The sequence below is a fragment of the Diorhabda sublineata genome, chromosome 1 (genome assembly GCF_026230105.1).
Source record: "Diorhabda sublineata isolate icDioSubl1.1 chromosome 1, icDioSubl1.1, whole genome shotgun sequence".
Lineage (NCBI taxonomy): Eukaryota > Metazoa > Arthropoda > Insecta > Coleoptera > Chrysomelidae > Diorhabda > Diorhabda sublineata.
In genome coordinates this window covers 33,791,091-33,812,844 of record NC_079474.1, presented here as the reverse complement: position 1 = coordinate 33,812,844, position 21,754 = coordinate 33,791,091, and the positions used below count along the sequence as shown (strand labels likewise).

Below are 21,754 nucleotides of genomic sequence, written 5' to 3'. Positions count from 1 at the left end.
AATTTTTTCTAAATTATTCAAGTTTATGAACAGATTTAAAAACAATTATAATTGAATTATTTAAAAAAAAACCTATATTTTGATAAATTAATTCTGAAATAGGACAAACAGCACGATACTTGGTGTAAAGATTAGGGGAACATCGAAATAATTGATATTATCGAAGTTTTTGTAAATTATTCAAGTTTATAAACAGATTTAAAAACAATTATAATTGAATTATTTAAAAAAAAACCTATATTTTGATAAATTAATTCTGAAATAGGACAAACAGCACGATACTTGGTGTAAAGATTAGGGGAACATCGAAATAATTGATATTATTGAAGTTTTTGTAAATTATTCAAGTTTATAAACAGATTTAAAAACAATTATAATTGAATTATTTAAAAAAAACCTATATTTTGATAAATTAATTCTGAAATAGGACAAACGGCACGATACTTGGTGTAAAGATTAGGGGAACATCGAAATAATTGATATTATTGAAGTTTTTGTAAATTATTCAAGTTTATAAACAGATTTAAAAACAATTATAATTGAATTATTTAAAAAAATACCTATATTTTGATAAATTAATTCTGAAATAGGACAAACAGCACGATACTTGGTGTAAAGATTAGGGGAACATCGAAATAATTGATATTATTGAAGTTTTTGTAAATTATTCAAGTTTATAAACAGATTTAAAAACAATTATAATTGAATTATTTAAAAAAAAAACCTATATTTTGATAAATTAATTCTGAAATAGGACAAACAGCACGATACTTGGTGTAAAGATTAGGGGAACATCGAAATAATTGATATTATCGAAGTTTTTGTAAATTATTCAAGTTTATAAACAGATTTAAAAACAATTATAATTGAATTATTTAAAAAAATACCTATATTTTGATAAATTAATTCTGAAATAGGACAAACGGCACGATACTTGGTGTAAAGATTAGGGGAACATCGAAATAATTGATATTATCGAAGTTTTTGTAAATTATTCAAGTTTATAAACAGATTTAAAAACAATTATAATTGAATTATTTAAAAAAAAAACCTATATTTTGATAAATTAATTCTGAAATAGGACAAACGGCACGATACTTGGTGTAAAGATTAGGGGAACATCGAAATAATTGATATTATCGAAGTTTTTGTAAATTATTCAAGTTTATAAACAGATTTAAAATCAATTATAATCGAATTATTTGAAAAAAAACTTATATTTTGATAAATTAATTTTCAAATAGGACAAACATCACGATATTTGGTATAAAGATTACGGCAACATGGAAATAATTGATATTATCGACGTTTTTGTAAATTATTCAAGCTTATAAACAGATTTAAAAACAATTATAATCGAATTATTTGAAAAAAAAACTTATATTTTGATAAATTAATTCTCAAATAGCACAAACAGCACGATACTTGGTGTAAAGATTACGGGAACATGGAAATAATTGATATTATCGAATTTTTTCTAAATTATTCAAGTTTATGAACAGATTTAAAAACAATTATAATCGAATTATTTGAAAAAAAAACTTATATTTTGATAAATTAATTTTCAAATAGGACAAACATCACGATATTTGGTATAAAGATTACGGCAACATGGAAATAATTGATATTATCGACGTTTTTGTAAATTATTCAAGCTTATAAACAGATTTAAAAACAATTATAATCGAATTATTTGAAAAAAAAACTTATATTTTGATAAATTAATTCTCAAATAGCACAAACAGCACGATACTTGGTGTAAAGATTACGGGAACATGGAAATAATTGATATTATCGAAGTTTTTGTAAATTATTCAAGTTTATAAACAGATTTAAAAACAATTATAATCGAATTATTTGAAAAAAAAACTTATATTTTGATAAATTAATTTTCAAATAGGACAAACATCACGATATTTGGTATAAAGATTACGGCAACATGGAAATAATTGATATTATCGACGTTTTTGTAAATTATTCAAGCTTATAAACAGATTTAAAAACAATTATAATCGAATTATTTGAAAAAAAAACTTATATTTTGATAAATTAATTTTCAAATAGGACAAACATCACGATATTTGGTATAAAGATTACGGCAACATGGAAATAATTGATATTATCGACGTTTTTGTAAATTATTCAAGCTTATAAACAGATTTAAAAACAATTATAATCGAATTATTTGAAAAAAAACTTATATTTCGATAAATTAATTTTCAAATAGGACAAACATCACGATATTTGGTATAAAGATTACGGCAACATCGAAATAATTGATATTATCGAAGTTTTTGTAAATTATTCAAGTTTATAAACAGATTTAAAAACAATTATAATCGAATTATTTGAAAAAAAACTTATATTTCGATAAATTAATTTTCAAATAGGACAAACATCACGATATTTGGTATAAAGATTACGGCAACATGGAAATAATTGATATTATCGAGGTTTTTGTAAATTATTCAAGCTTATAAACAGATTTAAAAACAATTATAATCGAATTATTTGAAAAAAAACTTATATTTTGATAAATTAATTCTCAAATAGCACAAACAGCACGATACTTGGTGTAAAGATTACGGGAACATCGAAATAATTGATATTATGGAAGTGTTTATAAATTATTCGAGTTTATAAAGAGATTTAACAAAAATTTAGTATTTTTTGTCCAAATTATTTAACGTAGTAGAACAACGATTGCCATTTGTCACTTTGAAGTCTTACTTTACGGTTATTGTGATTTCCTCACTTCTAAATCTCAAAATATTGGACGTTTTTTGGAATTTGGACTGAAATAATCATCGACTACCGATCAAACATTCTTCTGATGTTTATTCTCGAACATAAGACGTTCGTAAATGCCAAATACGGTTCTCTAAGATCTCCAAATCTGATAATTTGACCCTTTTTAATTCGTATATATCAGGAAGATATTAATCAAATGAATTACAAATTTACATGCCAAAAAAACCGCTTCTTTGTGTTTGGTGGAATATACTTGAAATTATTCAATTCGAAATGTTAAATCCTGGACGAATTGTTAACGCAGATGTGTTTATTGTGACCAAGATGTCCATGATACCTTGTGGAGATGCTTTTGGTTATTGATCTTTAACTTCTGTAGGTTATCGTATTCGGGACAGACGTGCCTTGGTAGGTGATTATAAAGGCTTGCACTTGGTCAAAAAAAGGAGTTGTCTGCACGTCGAGCAGGTCTTGGAGATACTGCTCTATGTGGGAAGAGATGGTAAAATGTCATCACCATATTACCAACGCAATGTCCTGCAGTATCTCAGTGCTACATATCCCCAGTTCGATCACCGGATTTTACATTATTAGATTTCTTTCTATAGAGATACGTGAAGGGCATTGTGTACAAAAATTAACACTATTCTTAATAATTAGGTTTCTACTAAGTATTTGTTTGGAGTTTGCTTTCAGTGGCCGCGACTATTGACCTCTGAAATTAGATATCCTATTTTTTAATTATCCAATTTATATTTTCTATGTTAATTGTCGTTAGAACGGAATTAAAAGTAGACATAGCAATTTTTGATATGAATAAAATTGCTAAAATCGATGTTTTTCGTGCGATGTACTTCCGCCTATGTTGTTATTTATAATTACGGCTCGAAGGACCAGAAAATTCGTGCAAAAATTTGATCTCTTCATACGATTTCTCATTCCGTTACCTAATAATTACCGTATGTTTGAAAAAAAAAAACAAATTTATGATATAATTACGTATTAAAGTCAATAAAGATGTTAATAATTGAATTGAAAATGATTAAGAGGCGTACAAAGTGTCAGTTACTTAAATCAAAAGTGTTAATTGGTTTTTTTTGTTACTTTTTTCTAAATTTAAGTGATAAAGTCGTTAATTTATGTTGTTTCGTGTTGGTTAACGAGCTTGAAATGTAGGATATGTGTTTTAAAGTAATTAGTTTACCGTTTTACGGGAATCAGTTGCCGAAAAATTAATTTTGATGACTTGTTTTAGATAAAAGAATTTTTTTCTTTCTAGATATTTGCCGTTTTCTCTCGTTAAAACGGATCTTGTCATTTAATTTGTTTTTTCTCACGTATAATTATGAGAAAATTTAAATTATCCACGGAATTAATATGGGAAATATATACGAGGTCTATCAAAACAACTGCTGAAAGCGTATTGATTGTGAAAATTATATGATATTCAAATTAAATCATTTCTTTTTTTAATTAATCGGAACAAAATAGCTGGCGGTTTTTTTTTAATTTAACTAAAAAGAATTAGCAGTATAAGAAAATTTCCTCGTAATTTTATAAAAAAAAACAATAAAAATGAGAAGAAAAATTAAGTTTGCTTTGAATTTTCTGAAAAAAAACGAACTAACTAGAGACGAATAACAAAAAAAAGAAAATGAAATTTTCTTTGAGATTTATAGAAAAACGCACTCGGAGAAGTTAATTGACGGAAAATTAACATTTTATCGGCGAAATTCACAGTAAAATGAACGAAAAATGAGTTTTCCTGAAGAGACAATCAAACCAGGGTCAATTAATAGAAAATAAAAAGAAAAAGAAATTGTTAGTTTCCATAAAATTTCATGTAAAGACAAACAGTACGTTAAGAGAAGAAAAATGAAGCCTTTTTGCCTTTTGATAAACAAAAAACAGAAAAGAAACACCAAAAAAATCGGAGGTTTCCTTTGAATATTATGAAGAAAACTAGAGACGAATAACAGAAAAAAGTTTTCTTGGAGTTTTATAGACGAAATTGAGAGAAAAAGACAAAAAAAACGAGGTTTTCTTTGATTTTTATAAAAAAACGAACTAATAGAGAAATAAAAGGAAAATTAACATAATTTCGCAATTCAACGACGAAATTCACAGTAAAATGAAGGAAAAATGAAATTTCCTCTAAATCTCGTGAAGAGACAATCAACAGAAAATAAAAAAAGAAGTTTTCTTTCAATTTTATAAAGTTGAAATATTATAGACAAATTTCGCATTAAAAGACGAAAAATTTGAAGTTTTCATTGAGTTTCAAGAAAATACAAACAATCTAAAGATAATTGATTGTAAAAAAATAGAAAAATGGACTTTTCTTTGAAATTCATGGACGAAATTCGTAGAAAAAGACAAGAAAAATCAAGTTTTGTTTAAATTTAATGGAAAACACGAATAAATAGAAGTCAAATAATAAAAAATTGGAGTTTTCTTTGAAATTCATGGACGAAATTCGCAGAAAAAGACAAGAAAAATCAAGTTTTGTTCGAATTTAATGGAAAACACGAATGAACAGAAGTCAAATAATAAAAAATTGGAGTTTTCTTTGAAATTCATGGACAAAATTCCTAGAAAAAGACAAGAAAAATCAAGTTTTCTTTAATTTTAATGGAAAACATGAATCAACTGAAGATAAATAACAAAAAATGGAGTTTTCTTTGAAATTCATGGACAAAATTCCTAGAAAAAGACAAGAAAAATCAAGTTTTCTTTGAATTTAATGGAAAACACGAATCAACCGAAGACAAATAACAAAAAATGGACTTTTCTTTGAAACTCATGGACGAAATTCGCAGAAAAAGACAAGAAAAATCAAGTTTTCTTTGAATTTAATGGAATACTTGAATGAACAGAAGACAAATAACAAAAAATTGGAGTTTTCTTTGAAATTCATGGACGAAATTCATAGAAAAAGACAAGAAAAATCAAGTTTTCTTTAATTTTGATGGAAAACACGAATCAACTGAAGATAAATAACAAAAAATGGAGTTTTCTTTGAAATTCATGGACAAAATTCCTAGAAAAAGACAAGAAAAATCAAGTTTTCTTTGAATTTAATGGAAAACACGAATGAACAGAAGTCAAATAATAAAAAATTGGAGTTTTCTTTGAAATTCATGGACGAAATTCATAGAAAAAGACAAGAAAAATCAAGTTTTCTCTGAATTTAATGGAAAACACGAATCAACCGAAGACAAATAACAAAAAATGGACTTTTCTTTGAAACTCATGGACGAAATTCGCAGAAAAAGACAAGAAAAATCAAGTTTTGTTTAAATTTAATGGAAAACACGAATAAATAGAAGTCAAATAATAAAAAATTGGAGTTTTCTTTGAAATTCATGGACGAAATTCGCAGAAAAAGACAAGAAAAATCAAGTTTTGTTCGAATTTAATGGAAAACACGAATGAACAGAAGTCAAATAATAAAAAATTGGAGTTTTCTTTGAAATTCATGGACAAAATTCCTAGAAAAAGACAAGAAAAATCAAGTTTTCTTTAATTTTAATGGAAAACATGAATCAACTGAAGATAAATAACAAAAAATGGAGTTTTCTTTGAAATTCATGGACAAAATTCCTAGAAAAAGACAAGAAAAATCAAGTTTTCTTTGAATTTAATGGAAAACACGAATGAACAGAAGTCAAATAATAAAAAATTGGAGTTTTCTTTGAAATTCATGGACGAAATTCATAGAAAAAGACAAGAAAAATCAAGTTTTCTTTGAATTTAATGGAAAACACGAATCAACCGAAGACAAATAACAAAAAATGGACTTTTCTTTGAAACTCATGGACGAAATTCGCAGAAAAAGACAAGAAAAATCAAGTTTTCTTTGAATTTAATGGAATACTTGAATGAACAGAAGACAAATAACAAAAAATTGGAGTTTTCTTTGAAATTCATGGACGAAATTCATAGAAAAAGACAAGAAAAATCAAGTTTTCTTTAATTTTAATGGAAAACACGAATCAACTGAAGATAAATAACAAAAAATGGAGTTTTCTTTGAAATTCATGGACAAAATTCCTAGAAAAAGACAAGAAAAATCAAGTTTTCTTTGAATTTAATGGAAAACACGAATGAACAGAAGTCAAATAATAAAAAATTGGAGTTTTCTTTGAAACTCATGGACGAAATTCGCAGAAAAAGACAAGAAAAATCAAGTTTTCTTTGAATTTAATGGAATACTTGAATGAACAGAAGACAAATAACAAAAAATTGGAGTTTTCTTTGAAATTCATGGACGAAATTCATAGAAAAAGACAAGAAAAATCAAGTTTTCTTTAATTTTAATGGAAAACACGAATCAACTGAAGATAAATAACAAAAAATGGAGTTTTCTTTGAAATTCATGGACAAAATTCCTAGAAAAAGACAAGAAAAATCAAGTTTTCTTTGAATTTAATGGAAAACACGAATGAACAGAAGTCAAATAATAAAAAATTGGAGTTTTCTTTGAAACTCATGGACGAAATTCGCAGAAAAAGACAAGAAAAATCAAGTTTTCTTTGAATTTAATGGAAAACACGAATCAACTGAAGACAAATAACAAAAAATGGAGTTTTCTCTGAAACTCATGGACGAAATTCGCAGAAAAAGACAAGAAAAATCAAGTTTTCTTTGAATTTAATGGAATACTTGAATGAACAGAAGACAAATAACAAAAAATTGGAGTTTTCTTTGAAATTCATGGACGAAATTCATAGAAAAAGACAAGAAAAATCAAGTTTTCTTTGAATTTAATGGAAAACACGAATCAACCGAAGACAAATAACAAAAAATTGACTTTTCTTTGAAACTCATGGACGAAATTCGCAGAAAAAGACAAGAAAAATCAAGTTTTCTTTGAATTTAATGGAATATTTGAATGAACAGAAGACAAATAACAAAAAATTGGAGTTTTCTTTGAAATTCATGGACGAAATTCATAGAAAAAGACAAGAAAAATCAAGTTTTCTTTGAATTTAATGGAAAACACGAATCAACCGAAGACAAATAACAAAAAATTGACTTTTCTTTGAAACTCATGGACGAAATTCGCAGAAAAAGACAAGAAAAATCAAGTTTTCTTTGAATTTAATGGAATACTTGAATGAACAGAAGACAAATAACAAAAAATTGGAGTTTTCTTTGAAATTCATGGACGAAATTCATAGAAAAAGACAAGAAAAATCAAGTTTTCTTTAATTTTAATGGAAAACATGAATCAACTGAAGATAAATAACAAAAAATGGAGTTTTCTTTGAAATTCTTGGACAAAATTCCTAGAAAAAGACAAGAAAAATCAAGTTTTCTTTGAATTTAATGGAAAACACGAATGAACAGAAGTCAAATAATAAAAAATTGGAGTTTTCTTTGAAATTCATGGACGAAATTCATAGAAAAAGACAAGAAAAATCAAGTTTTCTTTGAATTTAATGGAAAACACGAATCAACCGAAGACAAATAACAAAAAATTGACTTTTCTTTGAAACTCATGGACGAAATTCGCAGAAAAAGACAAGAAAAATCAAGTTTTCTTTGAATTTAATGGAATACTTGAATGAACAGAAGACAAATAACAAAAAATTGGAGTTTTCTTTGAAATTCATGGACGAAATTCATAGAAAAAGACAAGAAAAATCAAGTTTTCTTTAATTTTAATGGAAAACACGAATCAACTGAAGATAAATAACAGAAAATGGAGTTTTCTTTGAAATTCATGGACAAAATTCCTAGAAAAAGACAAGAGAAATCAAGTTTTCTTTGAATTTAATGGAAAACACGAATGAACAGAAGTCAAATAATAAAAAATTGGAGTTTTCTTTGAAATTCATGGACGAAATTCATAGAAAAAGACAAGAAAAATCAAGTTTTCTTTGAATTTAATGGAAAACACGAATCAACCGAAGACAAATAACAAAAAATGGACTTTTCTTTGAAACTCATGGACGAAATTCGCAGAAAAAGACAAGAAAAATCAAGTTTTCTTTGAATTTAATGGAATACTTGAATGAACAGAAGACAAATAACAAAAAATTGGAGTTTTCTTTGAAATTCATGGACGAAATTCATAGAAAAAGACAAGAAAAATCAAGTTTTCTTTAATTTTAATGGAAAACACGAATCAACTGAAGATAAATAACAGAAAATGGAGTTTTCTTTGAAATTCATGGACAAAATTCCTAGAAAAAGACAAGAGAAATCAAGTTTTCTTTGAATTTAATGGAAAACACGAATGAACAGAAGTCAAATAATAAAAAATTGGAGTTTTCTTTGAAATTCATGGACGAAATTCATAGAAAAAGACAAGAAAAATCAAGTTTTCTTTGAATTTAATGGAAAACACGAATCAACTGAAGACAAATAACAAAAAATGGACTTTTCTTTGAAACTCATGGACGAAATTCGCAGAAAAAGACAAGAAAAATCAAGTTTTCTTTGAATTTAATAGAAAACACGAATCAACTGAAGACAAATATAAAAAATGGACTTTTCTTTGAAACTCATGGACGAAATTCGCAGAAAAAGACAAGAAAAATCAAGTTTTCTTTGAATTTAATGGAAAACACGAATCAACTGAAGACAAATAACAAAAAATGGACTTTTCTTTGAAACTCATGGACGAAATTCGCAGAAAAAGACAAGAAAAATCAAGTTTTCTTTGAATTTAATGGAAAACACGAATCAACTGAAGACAAATAACAAAAAATGGACTTTTCTTTGAAATTCATGGACGAAATTCATAGAAAAAGACAAGAAAAATCAAGTTTTCTTTAATTTTAATGGAAAACATGAATCAACTGAAGATAAATAACAAAAAATGGAGTTTTCTTTGAAATTCATGGACAAAATTCCTAGAAAAAGACAAGAAAAATCAAGTTTTCTTTGAATTTAATGGAAAACACGAATGAACAGAAGTCAAATAATAAAAAATTGGAGTTTTCTTTGAAATTCATGGACGAAATTCGCAGAAAAAGACAAGAAAAATCAAGTTTTCTTTGAATTTAATGGAAAACACGAATCAACTGAAGACAAATAACAAAAAATGGACTTTTCTTTGAAATTCATGGACGAAATTCATAGAAAAAGACAAGAAAAATCAAGTTTTCTTTAATTTTAATGGAAAACATGAATCAACTGAAGATAAATAACAAAAAATGGAGTTTTCTTTGAAATTCATGGACAAAATTCCTAGAAAAAGACAAGAAAAATCAAGTTTTCTTTGAATTTAATGGAAAACACGAATGAACAGAAGTCAAATAATAAAAAATTGGAGTTTTCTTTGAAATTCATGGACGAAATTCATAGAAAAAGACAAGAAAAATCAAGTTTTCTTTGAATTTAATGGAAAACACGAATGAACAGAAGTCAAATAATAAAAAATTGGAGTTTTCTTTGAAATTCATGGACGAAATTCGCAGAAAAAGACAAGAAAAATCAAGTTTTCTTTGAATTTAATGGAAAACACGAATCAACTGAAGACAAATAACAAAAAATGGACTTTTCTTTGAAACTCATGGACGAAATTCGCAGAAAAAGACAAAAAAATCAAGTTTTGTTTGAATTTAATGGAAAACACGAATGAACAGAAGACAAATAACATAAAATTGGAGTTTTCTTTGAAATTCATGGACGAAATTCATGAAGTTTCCATTAATTTTATGCACAAAAAAAAGAATTAGAGACCATTAACCGAATAATAAAATAAAAATTAATTACATGAAAAGTCTCACAAACAAAATACACACAAGTTTATTGCGAATCTCATGAAAAAACTGGAGATTATTAACAGAGAAAAAAATTCCTTTGAATTTTCCTTGTTCTAATATATTTCAACTCTAAGTAGTAGTTAGATAAGATGATAAATCCATATCAAACATTTCTATTTCTACAAGACTAAGGAAACAGGAAAAAATCGCTTGGAGCCAAATCTAGTAAATACGGTGGATGGTCAATCAATTTGTATCTCTTTTCAAACGCAGTTCTCTTAACGAAAATTTACAACGTCGAAATAAGGTTTGCTGCAATCTACAAAGGAAGAGCTCTAGTAGCAAACTGCAGTTTTTCTATAAGGAATATTTTGAGTTTCTAGATTGAATCAAAATTTTTGAGAACAATATTTGTTTCCGTACATTAAAATATCAAAATAAACAACTTTGTAATGTTGAACCGTTGAAAATAGAATTTCATCTTTCAATTTATATCGGAGCATAATTTTTTGGAATGGAGCCGAGACCCTCCGCGATCGCGACCTTTGGATTGAATACCACCGAAAAAACCTCGAACTAGATTAATTTAAACGAATTTATTTGTTAAAAATTGTCATATTTCCAACGCGTCTTTACAAAAAAATTGATAAACGCATTTCGGATAAAGTCAATTTCCACTGGCTTGTATAAACTGCCCTAATTTAACGATTGAGCTGCTCGTCCGCGTGCTTTATCGATTTCAATCCATCGCTATTCGTATAAAATGAACCATAACTCATTTAATACGAATAAATACATTATTACGTTTTACGTTTCCAGGTGGATATTATATATAAGGGAGAAGTTTTGAAGAAGGACTTCAGTTTGATGGATGTCGCTTATACTTTCAACTGGAAAAGGGTAAGAATTTTATAATATTTTCCTATATTCTGTTATAGTTTTTAGCAAATTATTGAAGGTATTTTTTTTATTTTACTGATATTTTGTCGAAGAAGGTATTTTTTTATGCAAAACGTCTCATTCGGCAACGATTCCTTCATAAGTGCACAATAAGCTCGTGCACTTCCAAATTTAATACATTCTATTGACAAATTTTATTAATTATTTCATCAAGGTTCTTACCCAATCGATTTGATTACGTGAAATGATCAATTTTGGACATGATTATGTAATATTTTATTCACCATGAAAGTGTGACGGTTTGTCAATAAGTGTTGCTATAAAAATAATTTTTTTCTTCCTCGTTGCTTCATCGACATTATCTCGTCAAGATTTTATGGATCTTTCTCCTTTTCTTCTACCTATGGAACACCAATTGGTATTTTTTTTATTTATATGGTGTTTTATGATGCAGCTACACCATAGGAATCTCTTTGCCTTAATATATTTCCACGCATCCATCCCGCATTTAGTTCGTCACATTTTTCTATCCATCCGTTCGTTTTCCTGGATAGCCTCCGTCTTTCATATTTTGTTCAATCTTTCCTTCCAGGTCTTCAAGGGCTTTCCTCGTCTCCTTCTATTCTTCGGCCATTTGCTTTGCTCAATCCTCATCACATGTATGCATTCTCTCTGAAGACTTGTCCACTTGCTCCTCGTCGTATATTTTGCACTATCTTCTCAAGTCCATCCACAGCTTCTATTGTTGTCTACTGTCTATTCTTCAGTTGAATTTATTCTTGTCTTCTTTTGTGATGTCTTTTAGCTTCAGTCACTTTTCTTATTATATTTTGTGTTGTCTTTCTAAATTATGATACCTATTGGTTCCTGGTTCTCATCCTTCTGCATTTTCGTTTCTACTGCTGTTTTTCTTACTTGATTCATCTCCGATGTTAATATTATATTCTGTATCTTTTTTTTACTTATTTTTCGTATTCAGACTGAAATGGTCCCAGAAATATTTGGACCAACAAAGAAAAATACAAAAATCTTTGACCACCCAACCATATCTTCAACTCTCTTAAGTCGGAGTGCAATTCAAACTTTAATTAATCAATTCTGGTCGTTGTTATCATGGATGTGTGAGATGGTGTGTATTTCAACACTTTCTTCTCAGCCAAATGCGGCCGTTTTTGATTAATTTTTTCAAGGTTCAAGTCCGCGGTTATAGTTTTTCCTTTTCCAAGATAATCAATGATAAATATCCCACGCCGTAACCTTGTCTGTAGATGGAACGGTCTTTGTCTTCTTTGGAGCCGGTTCTCCCTTTTCAGTTTATTGTTTTGATTGTTTATTGTTTCGGGTGTGAAGTGATGGATCCACGTTTCATCCATGGTTATGAAACAGCGCAAAAGTTGGGGTTTATTTCCACACACTCGATGGAAACATCTTCAGACGTTGTTTTTGTTCCATTGTGAGAAAACGCGGCACCAATCTTGCGCACACCTTTATTATATCCAAATTTATAGTTAAAATGCGATGTATAGCACTTTTTGAAATACCTCCTATGTCTGCTAGCTCGCAAACTTTCAGTCGACGATCATCCACTGGATTTTCTTCAACATTTTTGGAGTCGTTACCTCATTTGGTCGACCAATGGTCTTCGCAGGTCTTACAGCTTCGTTTAAACTCTTCTATCCAATATTTTACTGTTGATAACGAAGGAACAGTCTCATCCAGAGTAGAATCTAGCTTATTGGTTGCAAAACAACGTGACGTCTTCAAACTTGAATCATATTTTATAGAGATTGTCTACTTTATAACACATTGGTGCTTTCCAAGCAACTACTGTCTTCTCTAGGTCATTTTCAAACGTCTACTTTTTCTTCTACTTCTTTAAATGTATCTGCTACTATCACTATATCGTCTGTATATACTAATCGATCTTTTTTCATCACTTTTAGTTTCCTTTAGCCTAATTATTGTCTATAATTCATAGTTTTTCTCTTTCATTGTTTATAGCATTTTATCTAAGACAAAAATAAATAGAAAAGGACTGAGATAAGGATGTGTATACGTATAATTGTAGAATCTATAATATCATATAAATAAATTAGCAAAAATCGCGCAAAAAGGTAATAAAAATAATTTATTCGTTGTCGGAATAGAAATATTATAACGATATAATTTGGTATTTACGTTCGTATGATTTTATGTTGCATAACCGACAAAACACGATGCTAAAAATAGATTTTATATTCGCGTTCACCAATATTTTTATCAGTAAATATTTAAAAGTTACATAAATACTGTTTGATTTTCAACTAACGTGAATTAGGTTAATCACTGCTATTACAATGGGATTAGCATCCGTTTTACAAAAAAAAAATGTACCAGAAACTCAAGTAAATGGAAATAGAACCACGATTGGTCTAGGATTCTAATCTTTCAAATAACAAAAATGAAAAAAAAATAATTTACAGACGATTTGACGTAGTTTTTATTAAGAGTAACCTAACCTAACGACCAGAAGTTAGCGCCTCATTACAGCGAAACTGAAAAATCAAACTGGAATGTTTAGACAACGAATAATTCTAGATTTTTTGTTAGTTAACATCGAAAAATTCTCCAAATTCATGAATCAACCCCCTAGAAATGATTCTACTAAGAAAAAAGAGAATTAGTACTGAAAAACTCCGATGATCATAAAAGCTTCGGTCAATATTATGATGGTAAAAGATCCCTTAAGAGTTCTGGATTGGACGAGGATGAATAATGTATTAAGTTCAGTAAAGTTCTAGGCTCTATTGGCGTTGAAAATGATCAACTTGTATTTAGCCCTTTTGAGATGATCGATCAGTTATTTCGAATTTTCGAAATGGAAATTCTCCGTTGTGGTTTGAGACAGAAAAAGGCTTTATCAGCGGACGCGGGACGATGGAAAAAATCCAGTGCTTTTTTTAATCGGTAAAACTGTATCAAAATTGCAGCTACAGTTCCGACATTCATCCCCCACCGCGATTTTCAAAACCTCGTTGATATTTTCGAAGAAATATCCGTCGGTGTCATATTTGATCCACTTTCTCGAATTCCCAAACTTTGAGCATCCCCGACAAACTGTCGAGTATCAATTTTTGCTTTTATCATGCTGCTTATTGGATCCGCCATTTTTAAATTCCAAATTCTGACTATAAATTTGTAGTCAGCGACCCCGAAAACCCTCGAGTACCAACTTTCGCTTTCTAGGTAATAAAAAATTCTACAACTTTTGTATTTACACTTTCCATACATAACCTCGCAATTTAAATAGATATTTATGTCCAATGTTTTGGTTTTTCATTGTTGGTTTTACCCTACAACTATTTTTTTGTTCCCAAATTCAAGTTTACGGTTTTTTATTTAGTTTCACTCCACAACTATTTTTTGTTCCCAAAAATTATCAACCCTCATCTAGATAAACTTATTGTATAACAATATTTTCCATATCTCACTCAATTTTCGGGAAAAAAATGTCTTTGTTAACCACATACTAAACAGTTGTCAACCATGCTTTTCAATTATACGAAGGTTGCTACTTAAGTTTTAAGATATGGCAACACGTTATGTCAAATCTGACATTTCTACGACTTTTGACGTATATTGGATCGATAGCATTGTACCAACCAACTCGTTTCGACTTTTGGCAATAAAGAAACATCTCGAGTCACCGTGTTTTTCTGGTTTTTCGATTTAAATCGTGGCCGCACTTCTCTACAAGATGAATTTCGTGAACGTCGTCCATAATCGACGATTTTCCATTATTTGACCTGAAAAACACGCTCTGAGTACGTTTACCATTAAAAATGACAAATTTCATGACGGCATTGTCATATTTGACATATTCACTTCGTTATTGTCATATCCCAAAACTTGAGTAGCACCCCTCGTATATATTCAAAATAAGAACTGGGACTTATCGACGAGAAACTGGAAGTTGTAGAACTGCGAAAAAAAAAAAGAAAAGAAGAGGTTAGAAATTACCAAAGAGCCAATGAGTAGGTAGAATAGATCTGGACAAAAAGTGACTTATACAAAAATTTGTTCTGTTCGTTATATTTCCCAAATAAATACAAATTTAGACGGAATTGAGTTTATAAAATTTGTTTGAAATAGTTTTTACGTAAATTATAAAAGATAGAAAAATTTTCTAAACGCTACATATAAAAAACAAAGTTGAAAAATATATTAGTAAACTTATAAGCGTTTAATATGAATAGTGTTACGACTAAAATTCACTTTGAATTTAACAGTTGCAATACAGGATGTTCTATAATCAACACTGAGATTTTATTGAATTTTTCGAATGGGGTGATAATAAATCGGAAGTGACTACTGATCCACAATACGTAAAATATAGTGACAATAAAAGTGACAGGTCGATCGACATTTTACACAATCCCAACCTAACCTAATCGAAAATATCATACAAAAAACTAAATATTTGAACCTTATATCATGATTATCTACGCCTATGGTACGAATTTCTTAAAGATGCGTGCGAAATGTCAGTTTTTTAGCAAGGTATGATTTCCACTCTGATTAGTCTACCGCAGTCGGTTAAAATAAATTGTCTGATTGAAGAGTACGCGCATATCAGATCTATATTTATATGATTTATAATTTTTTCGTTTTATTCTCGTAGTAAGTCACGACAACAAACATCGACCTAAGAATCTGCCTTTTTTTATTGCGAGGAAAAAATATTTTCAACGAACATATCAGAAGCGGAACAAAATGATCAACCCTTGTACATATATATATATATATATATATATATATATATATATATATATATATATATATATATATATATATATATATATATATATATATTATTTGCTAATAAAAGTTGTTGTTGATGATGACGAAACAATTAAATTCTAAAAACTCTAAATCATTTCGTCTTTTTAAGATCAAACCGAATTGTCGTGAAATAATTTGTAGATTCAAATGTTTTATCATCAGTAGCGCTGATGACAATGACTTAAGAAGAAAAATGTACGCAATTTACATATCGACAAAATACTATGAGTGATTTCAATGAAGAACTTAATCAACTGCACGTTTTTGGTTGCTGATGAACTGATTTACGCAATCGAAAATAAGCTGATGTTGTGCTTATATTGGGTACCCAAAATACTTAAATACCCACACGAAAAACAACGGATGAATAATTTTTGACACGCTACAATGAAGACGTTCATGATTTTTTCTCAAATAGTTACATGGAATAAAAATTAGGAATCAACACTTCGTTCCCAAATTTTGGCACTCGAAAACTCACATACACCAGCAGTTAGCAAATTGATTTCTTACTGCGAGGCCATTATGAAATTGAACAGAACAAGCGCCAAGGAGGATTACTACCCAGATAATGCTCGACCTCAAACTGCGAACGTGACTAAAAAACTCCCAAAGAAATTTGGGTTAGACCTCCTAACGACTTTCATCTCTTCTTACACCTAAAATTTATCCGTCAACGATGAAGACAAGCCGAAAAAACATGTTACCACATACAAAAACTGGTGTCTGCATAATTTTGGAACTTTGTGGATTTACCACCATTCCATTGGGAAAACGTAGGTTAATTCTTAATCGATCTGGCGATTTTGGACGACTACCGATCAAAACTTTGAATCAATCCCATAAACCATTCATTAAATATCAAATAATGTCTCAGATTGTCAATCCCAAGATGCCCTATTAGACATATTGCAGATCGTAAAACATGGTGGGGGCTCGGTGATGGTTTGGGGATGTTTTGGAAGAAGGGCGACTGGATATTTGGTAAAAATTGAAGGGATATTAAAGAAAGAAGGATTTAAAAATGTGTAGTACGTTCTGATCGTCAGAAAATTTATCTTCTACCATGACAACCAGAAAACAGTGTCCTACTTCCACTTCACATTTTTCGAATATCCTGAATAACGAATTGAATCAGATAGACAAATTCTTACATAGTAGGCCTAAATTTCAAACAATTAAGGGCAATGATACTATAGGATGGGATGGGAATTTCTTTACAAGATGAGTACAGGCTGAAACCGTGGAAGACTCTGGGTATTATATCAAGTAAAGTGGTTTTATTTAAAGAGTCTTCTAATAAACTGATCTGCGTTATGGTGCCTTCCAGTTTTATCGTACAATCTTCGAGTTGGAATTTTGAATTAATATTTTTTCCATTAATGTATTTAGCATATCCCTTAAGCCTTCTTCTATACCAGTAACTGTTTAAAAATACGTATTTTTTAATTTTCCCGGTACCATTTTCTACCAAATTTATTTTTTTTTTAACATATTTTATTAACACGTGGACCTTACGCGACTAAATGTAAATCATCATAGTCGACCTTGAGATTTATCTGCCTAGATGTTTGTAGCCAAATTAATTTCTAACAAGGTTATATTTTTGCATATTTTGATATAAATATCTAAACATAATTTTTGATAAAACGCATTTTGTTACGAACGTTTTCTTAATTAAAAATATCAATAGATAAATATTGTTTAAATGGAAAAGGGAGGTCGAATATACCATTTTCTTAAATTACAAATATAAAATTTCTAAATTGATTTCTTCATTAGATTTGTACTCATGTTCAAAACATTCCAATACTACTATACAGTAAGTCAAATCATATCCAAATCTGGGAAACCACAGACACGAAAAATGCTGACCAGGCTTGGGCCTAACCTTGACTTTCTAGACCTTGCCCGGGTCTGGGATCTCATTGAAAGTCCGAACTTAGACTCGGAATTCTTGGACCAAGGCTTAACCTCGACTTTCCAGATCTTGCCCAGGTCTGAATTCCCAGACTTGGGTCCAAGCTAGTGCGCTAATCTCGGCTTCCCAGTACTGGCCCAAGCTTGGTAACGTTGTCCATTCCTGGAAGCTCCTGTATGGGAACATCCACACGCGATGATCGTTTATTTTAGCTTCTTCATATTTATAAACTCTAAAATTTGAATTGGGGAGTAGCCTCGAAAGAGTAAGATACATGGAAGTGAACATTCATCCTATAGACTTTCTACTCTGTATGTTTTTCTTTTAGATTGATGTGTCGAGTTTTCTATCTTCTGTAATTTTCGTTCCTAAGTATTCTTTGGTATTCTTTGCAGTATTTTATTTATCCATTCATCCACCAGGTCTTGTTCTGTTACTTCCAAAACCTGTACTCTTCTATACGAGTACACCTTGAGTGCCTGCTTCAATAGCGTTGGTGAGAGACAACACCATCAGATAAATCTCCGTTCGTTGGACTGCTTTTAGAGATTGAAGGTAAACTAGTTTATCTTCAGGCTCTGAAGACGATAATTCGGTTATCGAAACGCGCCAGAAATTCCAATTTAGTTTAACATTGGTATCTGCTCAGTTTCGTGGCATTCTTTTGATTAGTTCAGCCTGTTCCAGAGGATTTTCTTTTTTTCACGGATCTACATACTGATTTAAAGAATATCTTGATATTATTGATGCCCAATAACAAAACTTATAACTTATATATAAGTAAATTAATATATGCGGAAAATATCGATGAAAACGCTCAACCGATTTCATCGTTTCGGCGGCACATTGACGATCTATTAAAAGCTTTTAAGTTCGGTTCGGTTACAAATTCTCATCCATCGACCGATCGTCTTCAAGTACCAAGAATTGCACCGTATTCTAAAAATAGTATTAAAGTAGCTGAAACGCGCATGGGATAAGGTCATGTCAGCCTATTTGTAAGGCGATAATTGTCATAAACACTCTCATTTGAATTTCAATGAGCTGTTGAGCAAAGGTATTTTTTTTTTTCAAACAAACGAAAGATAAACTGATCGGTAGGCAATGCTGTGTTGATGTTGGTGTTAATAAATAATCATTGACGTAACGTAAAAAGGCATAGAAAATATAATATTTCAATAATATACACTATACAATAATAAACTATAGAAAAAACAACTGGTGATTGAAATATACAACAAAATACACGCCAACCGTTTGTTTTCCAACTTTTCAACTATCCACAATTAAATTTAATCACTTTCCATAATAAAATGCTAAAATTATTGTTAGTACAGTAAATAAAGGTCGCAACATACTCTCGATTTTGCCGGGAATTGATTTTTATTTTTAATTGGCAGATATTGATGGGTACTATCCCTAACCCTCAAATTATTTACCAGCAAAAACATGTGGAAGGCACCGGGAAAAACCCGTTTTTCGCCAATAACTACCGAAATATGGCAGTTAGCGAGTTCTTATTGGGCTTAAAATCAAGGTCAATCCATTATCTACAAAAATTGTCCTTACAACTTTTCTCGAAAATTTGATCATTTTCGAGATAACAAACCCTAAACGCACCCCGTATTTGGATCTCGCTCCACGCGTTCTCGTAGAAGCAGATGGACAAATTATTCAATAAATCGTGTAAAAATTAATATTTTTTCATGATTTGAAATTCATTTGAAAGGGGAAATTCATAGCTATCACGACATACTGACTATTTTTTCGAAAAATTTGTTTTTAATATTGAAAACCTTTCCGGAAGTTCTCTTTCCTCGATATTTTTCGACTGTTATCCAATTCACCAATGTATTTGTTAATAACAGTTATTCAGTTGAATCTTTTTGAATTCTGGGGCTTTGAAAGGGGTTAAACACGTTCAGAAAAATTCATTTCATAACATCCGGGTATATTAACAAACAAGGTATTTTTTTAAGGTCGTTTTTTTGGATTTTTAGAGTTTTTAAAATCATAGAGTCTTTAAGGAATTAACAAATAATTAATAATCAGATCGCTTTCAAATGCACATCATTGAAAACTTGAGAATGTCTCCTTTTTAGTACCTCTTTCCTTTTTTTTTCTCAAGTTCCGTAGTTTTTTAGAAAATCGAAAAACTGCGGACTCGAAAAAAAACTGTATTTTTTTCGAGCATTATTTTCTCCATTTTTTTCAATTCAAGAATGTTACTTTCTAAAAGGCCACGTTCAGATCTTTCCATTGATATGAAATTTTTCAAAAACTTGATTGTAATTTTTTAAAAATCCCGCATTTGAATAATTGAATTCACGAAAAGAAATTGCCGCAAATTCGCAACGAGTTTCCGATGATCTTTACGCAGGAGTTTTTAAAGTTTATGAGTTTTAAGAGCCCCCAGACTTCGAAATCTTGTCACATGGAAAAAACAGATTTTGCAATTTTTTTTGGCCAATTTTCCGGCCCCATTCTCATCTTATCACTACTAGGATTCGGTGATCTAACCCAAGATATCCCAAGTGATTATTCCCGAAGGAAATAATCACATTTGCACCTTCCTAGGGTCCTCGTTGAAGACCGTTATAATTTCGCGAATAGGAGGAACGTGGTGGCGCCATCTACAATTGGTCTTTACATTTCAAAACATCGAGATCAGTGTATTTTTAAACTCCTGAGCCTCGAATTCGAATAGAATTTGAGATATTTTCTCATTGATAAAATTGGGGATTCTCGAATCACGTTTTCGCGAAAAATATTAATATTGCGAAAAAAGTCATCAGGACTATTTTTGTAGATAATGAACTAATCTTCATTTTAAGCCCGAAAAAGAACTCCCTAAGTGCCATATTTAGCCAGTTATTGGCGAAAAACGGGTTTTTGGAAATTTGGGCCATTTTCCCGTTGCCTTCCACATGTTTGTTCTGGTAAATAATTTGAGGATTGTAAGAACCCACTAATACTTGTCAATTAAAAAAATCAATCCCTCGAACAATCCTTGCAGGGTTGGTATATTTTCGACCTTTATTTACTGTACTATGTTAAAACACTCATTAACAATAACGAAGTTCGTATTGTCGCAATGGAAGAATTTTTTAGGGAATTGACCTCATAGTCCTGATATTGTTCGTTGTTCTTTCAGTTTTTCGTTCAGAATCATCGGAGGTTGAAGGAATTTTAGTTTAAGCAAAGTAAATGAACTCAATCCCAAAAATATATACATTCAACAGATCTTGGAATCGTTCTATGGGTTTCCTCCATTTATGGTTCCTTTAAGCCAGTTCTCTATTCCTGTTCTTTGTAGATCTTCTCTACATGCTTCTATCCATTTTTTCCGTAGACGTCATTCTCTTCTGAATAAGGATCTTTCTACCCAATTATCTTCGTCCATTCTGGATTAATGCCCCTTGGAACGGAGTTTTTGCTCTAACCATATATCCTATATATCAGCTTGACCATAAAGTACTTTCTTCTCTATTACTCTTTCGAAAATCCTTTTTAGCACCTTTCTCTTCCATATGTTTATATTTTTTTTGTATATGATCCAACGTACTGCCAAATAACACCATCTTTTTCCTGGTTTCATCCCCTTCGTTTTTCACTTTCACTTCCAGGTATTCGAATCCCTTTA

General features: G+C 29.9%; 1 protein-coding gene across 2 annotated transcripts in view; it reads left to right on the top strand.

The window, feature by feature from the left end:
- The window catches only part of LOC130452898 (polycomb group protein Psc-like), a 51,981-nt gene that overhangs the window by 15,671 nt on the left and 14,556 nt on the right, over window positions 1-21,754 (top strand). For both annotated transcript variants that reach the window (XM_056792406.1, XM_056792417.1), the window contains one exon: window positions 11,289-11,369. In XM_056792406.1, the coding sequence (XP_056648384.1) occupies window positions 11,289-11,369 (81 nt within the window). The remainder of the gene's footprint in view (window positions 1-11,288; window positions 11,370-21,754) is intronic.